Consider the following 14806-nt stretch of genomic DNA (forward strand, 5'->3'; position numbering starts at 1 on the left):
ATATATATATATATATATATATATAGGGGTTTGCTAGAACACACCCACTAGTTTTCATGTGGGAGTGTTTTAGCAAGTAAATAACTAAAAAGTGGTTAAATACACCATAAGGTGTATGTTGCTATAACACACCTTCTAACAAAAACAAGTGGGTGTGTTCTAGCAAACCCCATATATATATATATATATATATATATATATATATATATATATATAGGGGGCATATCACATGAGAATGGGTATCTTACGTGAGAATGGTGAGAATAAATTGCAGCCATTAGATTAAAAGCAAGGGATGAGATTAAAACACAACTAATGGGTCATGTGCCAATCATGTGACAACTCTCTCTCCACTCCCACCAATTTTGGAAGCCATTCTCTCTCCACATCCTCTCCCTTCCCTTGCGTTATCGTCTTCTCTTTTCTTCCCTCTTGTATGTGTTCTCAGCCATCAAGGTAATTACTACTCTAAAATTTTAAAATCAGCCCTCTTGTTTTTCATAGTCAATCGAATTTTCTCCACAATTAACCATCTTTTTTTATCAAATTCGACAAGACCTGAGGAACTTTACAAATAAGTGGAACTCAGGTTGTGAATCGTAAAGTTAATTCTAATTCTAAGAAATATATAACAAATCAAGAGACACTTGTTTTCTTTAATCCTAAAAAATAAACAATATTGTTATAACAAACCTGAAAGTTCTGTTGAAAAAAAGAATAGAAAAAATAGATCTTTAGATTATAATTATGAAAAGCACAAAACAATTGGATGCATCCTTTAATAATGTCATAAAATCCAGCTATTATATTAGCAGCTACATAAGCAACAGCAGCAATAGCGAAATTCGACCCTTATAGCATCATCAACAACAACAGAGAATTAAAAGGCAAAAAAAATGGCAAAAATTGAGAATTGAAGACATGGTGGTTCGTCTGAAGACATGGTGGTTTGCCGGAAGAGATGGTAGAGTGTGAGCAAGTGTTGAAGCAGACAAACGCACGCGTGAAAGGGAATAGAAGGAGTGAGTGGAGAGAGAGTTGTCACATGGTTGGCACATGACCAACTTCAGCTGTGTTTTAATCTCATCTTGTTTTTAATCTAATGGCTGTAATTTATTCTCACCATTCTCACGTAAGATACACATTCTCATGTGATATGCCCTATATATATATATATATATATATATATATATATATATATATATATATATATATATATATATATATATATATAAGTAGTGCTAACAACACTCTCCTAAACAACAACTTTCTTATTGGTTTAAATCAAGGTGGGTCTCACACTTTAGAAATAGGTTTCACCTAAAGTAATGGAACATACATTAATTTTCTCCAATAAAAGAGTGAATGTTAGAGAGATTATTCAATTGTATTATATGCATGTTAATCAAGGGAAATGTTTTTTTTTTTTTGACAAAAAAGCGATATTCATTCATTCAAATTGATAGAGTGCATCGATACAATACAAATCCAAATTCGCTAAAAACAAAAAGGATGAATTTGTGAACAAACACACAACATCCATGTTAATAGCATAAAACGGCAAAGTACATATGCCTACAAATATGACTAATATGACTATATTCATGTCTCCGAAATACTCATGTCTCCGGATCTGCAACGTTGACGACGCCAAAGTCATTGTCATTGATCGGATCTGCACTTGCTCAAACCTGAATCAAATAAACACCGCACTAAGATGGGAAATCAAACACACCGCACAAAGATGGGAAATCAAAACAAACAAAGTCGTTCAGAGACGACGAAATCACAAAAACAAACGAAAGAAAACAGAAAATATGTGAAATCACTTATTCAATTAGGATAGAAGGAAAAACAATTCGGAGGGGTGATTTTTGGGTCAAAATTGACCCTAAATCACCCCTCTGAAAAGAAGAAGAAGAAGAAGAAAGGGGTGACGGCTAGGGTTTGAGAAGGAGAGAAGAGAGAGGAAGAAAAAAGGAGTACAATGTGCGGTTATTAATCAAGGGGTTTTCACAAAAGTTCAAATTAAGAAGTTAATTTTGAATGGTTGATGGGAAGAAGTTATGACAGGAAGAAATTAAGAGTATTACCACGAGTTACTTTACTTAAGAGGAAGCCCTGCCCTGTCCATTAAGCAGCCATGTTGAAGAAAGATAAATTAAGCTATGCTTATAAAAAAAAGATAGAGTTGAGTTTTTCTTTTAATCGACAAATCTATTTAAAAAAGGATAGCCCAATAAAATAAAATAATATTATTTTATTTCATAAGTTTATTTCTCTACGTGATTTTAATCCTACGAGATATCATTTTTAATCCTATGAGATATCATTACTTGTATAAGTGCCCTCTCTCCTCTTTGAAGTCTAGGTCTCTACATGATTCAATATGATTTAATAAATAAATTATTTGTGAAATGCAAGGATATCAAGTTATTATAAAGATTTATTTAATAATTGTTTCAAAAGTATTTGAAGGCGTAATTAAATGTTTATTAGATATTATCATTAATAAATATAAATAAATGGTGTGTACTTAACCACTTTTTTTATAAGTTGACCACTATTGTGGAAGGTAAGGGTTTATTCGGGACATTGAGAGGAAAGAGATATAGAAATCTTCTTCTTTTTTAGGGAAATCTTCCATGAGGAAGTTTGTTGGTAGGGAATAGCAATGATACTCTTGTAATCAATATATTTTTTTAGCAAGAGTATTATAACCACATAAATTGTGTTTGAAGAACTTACGTAAACCTTTTAAAATTCTCCACTAAATACATTTTGTTTAATTCCCCAAATTATGCGGGTTTAGAATTAGGAAGTAAAATGAAACATTGTCCCGTAAGTGTAGTTCAGTTAGTAGCTATCAAAGATAATTTATGCAGAGACAAGAATTTAAACCCTGGTTCCCCACTTCTCCACACATGTGTGTGAATCTAACTATTAGACTATTTGACAAAAAAAAATGAAACCTTTAAAACCTCCTGTCACAAGAGAAAATCTTCCTTGCACACAAACACAACACGTCATCCTTGGACACAACAAGTAAAAATTTGACACATGTCAAAAATTTCTAAAATCAGTCCTTGCAAAAACCGACTTAAAAAGTCTAAATTAAAATATTTTAAAAATCCAAAAGGAAAAATAGTTTTGTTACCATTTATTTCAAATCCTAACTACCAAGATATATGTCTGGTTAAAGCACAAATTAAATGGTGTGATGAAACAGCTACTTATTATCTGAAAGAAAATTTTGATTATCATCTCTTTTCAAGATATGTAATTAAAGCTGAACAGCTCAGAAAAAATCTTAAAAAATTAGCCAGATAATGGAAGGTCTTATAAATCCATTTGGAAAAATAATACCTCAACCATTTATATTAAAATCTAATTATAATAATATAATTAGAATAAGAAACCAAATTAATTGGTTAAGAGAAACAGCATATTGGTTTCTATTAATTGAAAATGATTATTCTACATACTGGGAGTATGAAAACTTAGCAAATCTTCTAAGTCTTAGGATACAACAATTATCACATGACTAGTAGAAGCTTAGAACACAATACTCTTACAAACAGAGTTGAAGCTCTACTTGAAGAAACAAAAAGATTAAATGAGAAGTTTGAAAAACAAATTTCTTATCTTGAAACCTTACCTCAAATCTTTAAACAAAATAATTTGTTTACAAAAGATTTTGAGCAAGGATTAGAAAGACCCCATGAAACCTGGGTAAATATGGAGAAAGATTTTCCATGTTACAACAAAAATGAGAATCATAAACATCCTCACATATATCATACCTTTAATCCTCAGTTAAACAATATAACTGATATGATTAATTATATCATAAAAAATTGTTGCTGTAAGCAAAATCATTCTCTTCAACTTAAAGAGGGGGAGAAGAATAAAGAAAAAATTGATACATCTTTGTTTACTCACTATAAAAAATTGAGTATAGAAGAAAATATTGAGTATCAACTCGAAAAATTAGACCAGCTTATGGCTAGTTTAGATATAGGTGACAAAGATTCCATTAAGGAAGAAACTGAACCCAAAGAATTAGAAAATTATGTCTATGACTTTAGTTCTGATGATGAATCTAAAGACGATGGAAATTTTGTAAAAATAGAACAACTAGAAATGGGCGAAAGCTCAGGAACAAAAAGAGGACTCTCTTTTAACTGGAATTCAGATTTCCAAAGAGAATTTGCTCAAACAAAATATCAAAAAATTCCAGTAAGTTATATTCCTAAGCATAGTGTAACTAATGAAAAAGGAATTTTAAATATTGATTGTACTGACAATCTTGCTCACGCTATAAGAAATTGGTATAATACAAATACCATCTCACTACAGTTAGATAGTGATTTAAAAAATCTAAATCCCAAACAAGTTTTTAATTATCTTCTATGTAGAACAGAGGGTAATACGCATAAATTTCTGGCTGAAAAGACAGAAACAGAAACTACTACAGAAAATAGTATGGGAATGATCAATAAAGTCTTTGAATGGCTTTTAGAAGAATTTAAAGGATGGCAAGATACAGTAGATTCTAATACCGCCTTTAATACTGAAAAAATATGGAGAATTATGAATTTATCCATATGTGATCCATGTTACATAGAAAATTATATTTGTGAATTTTCACAATTATTCTATGATATAAATAAAACAATTAGACAAGATCAACAAATTGTTGAATTATTTTATCAAAAATTGCCTATGGCAATGTCCCAAACAATTCAAACAATATTTAAAGCTGCAGTTTCTGAAGGAAAAGTAAAAGACACCTTAGGAGCAAGAATTTATGTTCTTAAGAATTGGATGCAAGAAAAATGCTTAAGAAAACAGTCTAAACGAGAAGCACGAATTGGTTTGTGCTGTGATAGACTTTATGATAGAATTGGAGCATATGGCTGCAAAAAAGAAACTAGGAGAAAAAGAAAGTACCCTAGAAGAAAGAAATTTAAAAAATTTACCTATGATAAAAAGAAACATAGGAAGAAAAAATTTTATAGAAGAAAAAGGGAGTACCCTAGAAAAAATAAAACTTGTCCTAAAGGTAAAAAATCTTGTACATGTTGGCTATGCCATGAAACAGGACATTATGCTAATGAATGTCCAAAGAAAGTTTCTAAAGAAAAGAAACAAGTTTTAAACATGATTTATAGAATAGGTTATGAACCAGTAGAATCAGATTCAGATTCTGATTGGGAACAACAAAGCTTTTATGAACTTTGTACAGATTCAGAAGAAGACAAAGATCTTGAGTAAAGGTAACCCTAGTGCTACCTTTATCAAAATAAAACTTCGTGAGAAGGAAATTTTAGCCTATTTAGATACAGGCGCAACATTATGTTTTGGAAAACGAAACATATCAAGAAATTGGAAAGAGTTAGAAAAACCCAAAGAAATAATTGTTGCAGATAAATCAAAAACATCAAATATGGTCTGTTTTGAAAAATATCTCAATTACTATAGAAGGTTATGAATTTTTCATACCAACAATTTATCTCCATGATTCAGGATTAGATTTAATCATTGGAAATAATTTTTTAAAGTTATATGCACCGTTTGTGCAAAATGTCAAAACTGTTTCTTTGCTTTGGAAGAATTTGGCAAATCCCAAAGAAAAGACAAAAGTTATAACAACAAAAATTATAACTAGAAATGAGATTATCCAATTAATTTCTGAAAATCTTATAAATCTAAAAAGTATTTGGGAAGAAGGAAAATTCTTTTTAAATCTTGAAGAAATAGAACAAAAACTTGATACTGTATGTTCAGAAGATCCTTTAGATAATCTGAAAAATACAAATCATGAACTTGTTACCATTAAATTACGTGATCCCAATAAAGAGATCAATGTAAAATATAAAATGCCTTATTCAGTAAGTGATAAATTAGAATTTCAAAAAGATATAAAAGAACTTCAAGAAAAGAAGTTAATTACTCCTTCTGCAAGTCCACATTCAGCACCCGCTTTTTATGTGACAAACCACAATGAAATAAAAAGAGGAAAAGCTAGAATGGTGATAAATTATAAGAAACTCAATGATGCTACAATCGGAGATTCTTATAAATTACCACGAAAGGATTATATTCTGCAGAAAATAAAAGGATGTGATTGGTTTTCATCATTTGATGCAAAATCAGGATATTATCAAATACGACTTTCTGAAGAAACTAAGCCTTTAACAGCTTTTTCATGTCCTCAAGGTCACTACCAATGGAATGTCCTTCCATTTGGATTAAAACAAGCACCATCTATATACCAAAGATTTATGGATAATGCTCTTAGAGGATTAGAACATATATGTTTGGCATATATTGATGATATTTTAGTTTTTACAAAAGGAATTAAAGAACAACATCTTAAAGATGTAGAAACTGTTTTAAATAGAATTTCAGAAAAAGGAATTGTTATTTCAAAAAAGAAATCACAATTAGCTAAAAAAGAAATCGAGTATTTAGGCCTCATTTTAAAAGAAAATGACACTGATGACATTCTGTCATTACGTAATATTAGGGACTTATTGTGACATTTTGATAGAGTTCTTATGCAATTTCTACTGTTCTGGAGTGCAAAAAGCTTAAATGTTGAAGTCTGTTCGAAGGAAATCGCGCCACGCCAATTTCAAGCCGTGCTGCGATTTTTGAAGCAAAATTACATCCTCCCTGTTTGAGGGAAATCGCGGCACGCCTATATACATGGCGCGACGCGATTTTGACGGGTCAGGCCCATGACTTCTATAAATACTGCACTCAATCTGAAGAACAAGGGTTACGATTTTGGAGAACGAAAGTGCGATTTTAACACCCAGAAGGCTGCAGCGGAGAGGATTTCATCATCTCTAACCCAGTTTATGTATGTTTTAATTCTTTCATTGATTATGCTATTTGTAAACTCAATTATGAGTAGCTAAATCTCTTAGAGATTAGGTCGGAGATGAACCTATGTAACCCTAATTGATCATATGTTGCTGTGAAACTTTATTACTTATTAATGATATTCTAGTTTTCATTCAATTCAATTGTTCTTACTACTTTTTATATCCTGATCAAATATAAACATGATTTTGTGAGATCGAATGACTACTGACCATAGCTTTCGACTTAGACCTAATTGAATTGTTCTAATAAACATGGTTAGTCTAGGAATGGATAATCGTTTGTTAGTGATATTAGGTTAACGTGCTTAAACCTTTGATGATTATTAGAGCACCTAAGGAATTAGGGGTTGTAGTTTAAAAAGAGGGTCCTAACTCAAGGGATTGATTAGGGCTAATTTGTTAACTATCGTGAAACTAGAGAATCATTAGTAATAATAGGTGCAGTAACCAATTAGGGGAAACATAGAGGATTCGAAGACCTGATCTCATCTCTCTCCTATTTTCTTAATCAAATCTTTACTTTTTTTTATTTGATTTCTTAAAATCAAACCAAATCTACTGCCTAGTGGCAAAATAAAATAAACTTTTATACATCCTACTTTTATAACGAAATTGAATAATTGAAGTTAAAAACAGTCCTCGTGGGAACGATATTTTTACTACTTCGATAGTTATTGGTGCACTTGCCAATCTTCTATCAAGTTTTTGGCGCCGTTGCCGGGGACTGTTGAGTCATTTCAATTTGACAATTACGTTATTATTTAGGATTTCTGTCTTTTATATTTTTGTATATATATATTAAAAAAAAAATATTATGCTCTTTGTTTTCTTCTCATTGTACTGTGCTACTGAAAAGTTTATCCAAGTTTTGCAGCTATGATAGACAGGTTACTCCTCTATGACACAGAAGAGATTGCTAAGTTGCAGTATGAAAAATATATGCTATCTTTTAAGATTAAAATTTTGGACAACAAAATCTCGAGTTGTGGTCATTATGAGGCAAATCAACCAGGTAGTGATGGTGAAGGGAAGAAAGAGGTGATCAACATCGATTACAATACTCAACTTCAGAATATTTTAGATGATTTCTTGGTGTCAAATCAAGTTTTATTTGAAAAGTTTGATGTTCAGTGTGGTGATCTTGTTGAGAAAGCACATGAGTCTCAGAGGAAGCTGGTTCAGATGGAGATTGAGTGTCACAAGGTTGAGGTGGAAGAAAAACCCAAAGTGAGGAGTGTTGATATTTTCCCGAAGTCTGAACCAACGGAGGTTGAGGAAATCACTCGTGTGCAGATGGATGCACGTCCTTCTCTACGGTGGGAGAGCTTAAACTCTAAAGGTTTAACGGTGAGATCATGGGAGCATCTACTTCTTTGCTACAAATTCATGGAATTCCTACCAAACAAGAGGAAGAAGAAGGATGATGTGTTCTTTCTGACATATTTGCCACCCTAACAGTGGTTGAAGCGTCAAGCTCAATGACGTAAAAGAAAGCGCTTGGTGGGAGGCAACCCACTATTTATTTTTCAGGTATGATTTTATTGCTTTCAAATACAAAAACACAAAAATATTTTTCTTTTCTTTTTAATATGAGGCAGGAAAGTTTTAAAAAAAAAATTGTTCAAGTATACCTCCTACCAAGAAAATCATGCAAGGTACTGATGTCTTGCATGATTCTCTCCTCAAAAGTTTTTCAGAAATTAAAGGAACTCAGGCATTTTTCAAGAAAACAAAAATTTTGGCCTGAGGAAGCTAAACATGCTCCCTGTTTGACCGAAATCGCGCCGCGCCTGTATATGGCAGCAGCGCGATTTTCACAAGCAAAGAACCAAACTCCCTGTTTTGAGGAAATCGCGGCACGCCTGATATTAGCCGCGGTGCGATTTTCCTCCTCAGCCTATAAAAACCTCACTATTCATCATCATTTTCATTCCATTTTTCCTACTTTTCTCTACCAAAAATTTCCCTAGACTTCCCATTCACGAATTTTTCCCATCTTAATCTACCTTATCACTTCCTAAACGTCATCAAACCACAATCCAATCACAAATTCATCAATCCAAACCATTATCATTCACAATCCATCATAATTTTCCCAAACTTCACAAAACTTCCTTTTCACCATCTTCCTTAACCACAAATGGCCTCCAATCCACGAAACACCCGCTCAAAGAAAGCCACCAACCCCAAGCCATCCACAAGCAAAGCCAAACGCCCTCGTACCGCATCCGAACCACCCGAAAACGCCATTCATTTTATCAATGACCAAGCCCAAGAGTTCCACAAAGCCATGAAAAGTTTTGGTGTTGTGGGGGAGAGGAAGTTTGAATTCACAAAGCTTGTGAATTATCCGTTCCTTGAGGCTGAGTTACGAAGGAGAGGGTGGACGAAGTTGAATGAGATGATCGATGAAGCGAACAACAAAACCGTGATCGTCGAATTCTTTGCAAATGCACGGGTTTCCTATACACCCTTTCAATCTTTTGTTTGGGGCAAGATCATTGATTTCAGCCCTGAAGCCCTTAATGCATTGCTGAATGTTCAACCGCCGGAGGAGTGTTGGGTTGAGAAACTGAGGAGGGAAATCACTGACGATTTCAATGCCACCAAGCAAGATCAAGGGGATGGCATCTTTGAAGGATTGAGGACACCGGGGGCTGGACACTCGGACGATGATGTGAACATGGGCTGATCTACTGATGGATTAGCATTTTCTGCTTTGTATTTTATTTTCAGTCATTTTTCTTTTGATTCATTTTCTTTATTTTCTTTTTAATGTCAAAGTCCATTGAACTTATTTCCCTATTGTAACTGCTCCTGCACTTGTTTATTATTAATGAATTTGTTTTGTTTCATGTGACCTATTCCAGTTTAGTAACAGTTGTTTGATGAAACGGTATTCCAAAAGTTCTAAAGGAGGGGTGACTTGATTCAAAGGAGAAGTGTACGGCGTTGCTAGCTAGTCACATACTCCCAGAAATCTCAGCCATAAGGTTCATTGCCAAATTTGTTTTTCAATTTACTTATATTTAGATTAGTTTTCCATGCAACTACATTTCTAGAACTTGCATTGTTTCTCTATTATTGATTGGTCTTTGTCAATTACACACTGAGGCAAAAGTGCTTGGTCCTGTGAGCCTTTTTGAAGCCTACCCTGTTTTAATTTGTTAAATTTATCCTTTCTTAACCAATTGTGAGCCGGTAGGATTAGAACTTTTTGTTCGGTGACAAACTACATTACAAGCCTAGAGACTTTTAAGATTTGTCCCTTAATGTATTTTCTGAGTTAAGGTATTGTAGTATGTTGCTAAAGATTAAGTTTGGGGTTGCTATTGGAATTTGCAACCAACTAAGTTTGGGGTGGGGGTACTAGAGAATTAGAGAACAGAAAAATAAAAGAAATATGATAGTGTCATGCAAAATATACACAAAAAAGGTTAAAAAAATGAATGATGAAAAAGGGACAGAACATTTAAAATCCGAGTAACTTCAAACTCGATTGTCCCTAAATGTTAAAAATGTTCTCTAGTACCTTTGCATTGATGGTTATTCCACAAGGTGAATGATTGAAGGATTGAATTTTGTGCTTTAATTTCCGTAGGAATGCCTAACTCAAATTTTGTGTAGCCTACTTATCCAAATATATCCCACCTTTCACCTAAGCCCCGTTATAACCCTAAAGACCTCAAAAGTGTGTAATGATATTGACTTTGATTGATGTTTAGAAACTTTTCAAGCGTATGGTAATATGTAGACCTGCATGTCGACTGGTAGAACCCTATTTCATATTGTTGCGTGGAGTTGTGAATTGATGGATGCGAACAAGTCAAACTAGCTCATCTTTAGCTAGAAGGAGAATGAACTTTTGGGTACTATCGTTTTGTCAGGTAACTGTTATTTTACTGTCGTTTGTCACTGTTGCAAGCAAATTCCTTGAGGACAAGGAATGGTTTAAGTTTGGGGTTGTGATGACATTCTGTCATTACGTAATATTAGGGACTTATTGTGACATTTTGATAGAGTTCTTATGCAATTTCTACTGTTCTGGAGTGCAAAAAGCTTAAATGTTGAAGTCTGTTCGAAGGAAATCGCGCCACGCCAATTTCAAGCCGTGCTGCGATTTTTTAAGCAAAATTACATCCTCCCTGTTTGAGGGAAATCGCGGCACGCCTATATACATGGCGCGGCGCGATTTTGACGGGTCAGGCTCATGACTTCTATAAATACTGCACTCAATCTGAAGAACAAGGGTTACGATTTTGGAGAACGAAAGTGCAATTTTAACACCCAGAAGGCTGCAGCGGAGAGGATTTCATCATCTCTAACCCAGTTTATGTATGTTTTAATTCTTTCATTGATTATGCTATTTGTAAACTCAATTATAAGTAGCTAAATCTCTTAGAGATTAGGTCGGAGATGAACCTATGTAACCCTAATTGATCATATGTTGCTGTGAAACTCTATTACTTATTAATGATATTCTAGTTTTCATTCAATTCAATTGTTCTTACTTCTTTTTATATCCTGATCAAATATAAACATGATTTTGTGAGATCGAATGACTACTGACCATAGCTTTCGACTTAGACCTAATTGAATTGTTCTAATAAACATGGTTAGTCTAGGAATGGATAATCGTTTGTTAGTGATATTAGGTTAACGTGCTTAAACCTTTGATGATTATTAGACCACCTAAGGAATTAGGGGTTGTAGTTTAAAAAGAGGGTCCTAACTCAAGGGATTGATTAGGGCTAATTTGTTAACTATCGTGAAACTAGAGAATCATTAGTAATAATAGGTGCAGTAACCAATTAGGGGAAACATAGAGGATTCGAAGACCTGATCTCATCTCTCTCCTATTTTCTTAATCAAATCTTTACTTTTTTTTATTTGATTTCTTAAAATCAAACCAAATCTACTGCCTAGTGGCAAAATAAAATAAACTTTTATACATCCTACTTTTATAACGAAATTGAATAATTGAAGTTAAAAACAGTCCTCGTGGGAACGATATTTTTACTACTTCGATAGTTATTGGTGCACTTGCCAGAATTCTATCAGACACTCTCGATTTATCTCCACATGTTTTGGAAAAGATTCAAGCATTTCCTGATGAATTACAAGATCGAAAACAAATTCAAAGATTTTTAGGATGTTTGAATTATATTTCCAATGAAGGATTTTTCAAAAATTTGGCAAATGAAAGAAAGATTTTACAGAAAAAGATATCTGAAAAGGTTCCATGGTCATGGACTGAACCAGATACTCTAACTGTAAAAGCTATCAAAAGAAAAATTGAAGTTTTACCCAGCTTATACAATCCAACAGAAAATGATTTTTTAATTGTTGAGATTGATGCTGATAAAACAACCTGGGGAGGTTGTATGAGAGCTCTACCTAATGGTAAAGCGATACTGAATCTAAATGATTCAGGAGACTATGTTGGTGATAAAACCCATCAACAAGGAATAAAAGATACTGGAGCAACCCAGTACGCTAAGTCTGATAGCTCGAAAGAGAAATTAGACAAACTATCTGATTTATCAGAAAAATTAGTATCAAAAGATACTAAGATTGATTATTCTTATGAAAATATTAAAAATAAGATAAAAGATAAAGATCTTTTACTTTGTAAATATGTTTCAGGATCATTCACAGACACTGAAACGAGATATCCAATTCATGAATTAGAAACATTAAGTTGTGTTAAAGTTTTAACAAAATGGCAAATGGAATTAATTCCAACCAGATTTTTATTAAGAACAGATTCCAAATATGTAACCGGATTTTGGAAATATGACCTTCGAGTCAATTATAAATATGGAAGACTTGTAAGATGGCAAATGAAACTCCAGCCGTTTCACCCATATATTGAATATATAAAATCTGAAAAGAATTGTTTCGCAGATGCATTGACAAGAGAATGGAAGCAGCTATAAAAACATTACAAAATTCTCTCAGGCAAAAGCAGGAGCAAATTGCCTCAGCAAAAAATCGTCTAGAAACTCTTCTTTCTGAAGAGGGGGAGATGATATTAACAATTCAAAACCTTGAAAAACTCTGTAAAAAAGAAACATCGACAGTTTCAGAATCTAAAAATAGTGAAAACTGGGATCTGTTAGGACAAGATTCTGGAAAATTCAACTACTATGTAAAATACTCAGCTCCAAAAGAGTCAAAAACCCCAACAACAGTTCTTGCAGAACTACCAAAAACATCCTGGGCTGACAAAGTCGAAGAAGATGAAAGAAAAAATGGAAAAGAAGAAGAATCCATTGATCAACAAACAAATCAAAAGATTGATAGTCAACTTGGCAAAAAACAAGCATATGTAATTTTTGATGGACCCATGAAAGGAATTTACCAAAACTGGGCAACAACAAAAGTACATATTGAAGGCAAACCAGTAAGACACAAAGGATACAAAACCCTAGAAGAAGCTAAAACAGCCTACAACGCTGTCTACAAAGAAGTTGCAACAGCAAGCAATATTGCTCAACCCACAAAAATGGAAGTAAAAAAGAAAATTTCTGTAGATAGAATTATCTATGGAGAAAGACAGATCGTCAAAGAAGTCACCATTGGCGACTACTATAAAAACTGGAGATGGTTAACCAACTACTCAGATGAATTGAAGTCAGAATGCTTTTATCCCAGCAACAACAGGATAGAAGTAAAAGCAGTAACAGCTCCTGGCATCAGTAGGGAACTAGTTAGATCATTCTACGATTGCGGAATGATTAAAACAATGTATCTTCAAGAAGATGCAGGAAAGAAGATCTGTGCGTTAGAACTTCTTCCAAAAGATATAGGCAAAATCGCTTACAAATTCAACAATAACTTCGCAAAAGGTAAAGAATTCTTTTTATCTTTTACTTCAACTTATCCATGGTTCGAAGAAAATGAAGTTATTAAAGCCAGACATTTAATCAAGATTGGCATTTCAAATCATTCATATCCAACAAATGATGAAAGGGATGTAGATCCTAGACCAGAATGTTTTCTACATCAAATGGAAAAATTCTATGACACCCTCGTCAGATTTGGATCAAAATTACCTAACTTCAGGGTGATAACTGCAAAAGAAAGTTTTCTAGTCTATAGTGACTCAAGAAAACAAGCTAGAGAAGAACACCTTCAGCAAATCCTAAAGTTCGAAGAAAACTTTAGTGGGCTTGAAGCAGATTTGGGCCGACTACCCGACCCAATTCAACAGGAGGGCTGCTGACACTTTCAAAAATACAAAGGACACCAATGCAAGTGGTGCGCAAAGGACATGAATAACGTGGCCGACAAAGAATCGTTGTATGACAGTGACGTATCACCAAACAACGAAGAAAATGTAGAAAGTTAGTGGGCATGGGACCCATTTAGAGATAAGCCTTATCTCTAAGGCAATAATGTAACATATTTTTCTACGTTTCTTTTTCTTTTTGTCTTGTCATTTCCTTTTCGTGTAATGTAAAGGAAAGAGACGTTGTGCCAACCATAATGGCCAACTTGTAAGTCTCTCATCCTATAAATAAGGGCCTCGAAGCTCATTTGTATTCACCATGTTTTAAGATAATCAAGTAATATCAAGTTTGATATAAACTTTGCCTCTTAGTTTTCTTTAAAACTAATGGTCCTATAGTGGTAAAAAACTATAGTTGAGAATTCTTGAGGTAATACTCTGAAGGAATTCGCCCTGAGTTGGGATAAACTCAATACAAGCAGAAAAAACTGCTGAAGAAGATAAGATTGCTGAAGCAAACCAACCCATATTTCTGAAGAAAAATCAGGTATGAATTTATTACAAATTACGATAAAACATGTCTGAAGTTTCATATTTTGAAGGAACATCTAGTTATTATGCTGATAGCATAATAGACAATAAAATTGAAGAAGCAGATTTATCTTTAACTGCTGAA

General features: G+C 33.4%; 1 protein-coding gene across 1 annotated transcript; it reads left to right on the plus strand.

Annotated features, from left to right (window-relative positions):
• Positions 1–13245: 13245 nt before the first annotated feature.
• Positions 13246–14124, plus strand: LOC146953764 (uncharacterized). The gene has a single exon (XM_085742688.1). It carries the CDS (start codon positions 13246–13248, stop codon positions 14122–14124), a length of 879 nt encoding a protein of 292 aa, XP_085598814.1.
• Positions 14125–14806: the final 682 nt, after the last annotated feature.

The sequence above is a fragment of the Medicago sativa genome, chromosome 1 (assembly GCF_051527215.1).
Source record: "Medicago sativa cultivar Bolivia chromosome 1, Bolivia_mono, whole genome shotgun sequence".
Classification (NCBI taxonomy): Eukaryota; Viridiplantae; Streptophyta; class Magnoliopsida; order Fabales; family Fabaceae; genus Medicago; species Medicago sativa.

Coding starts and splice junctions, on each gene's coding strand:
- LOC146953764 (XM_085742688.1), top strand. CDS start 13,246: ATGAAAGGAATTTACCAAAACTGGGCAACAACAAAAGTACATATTGAA.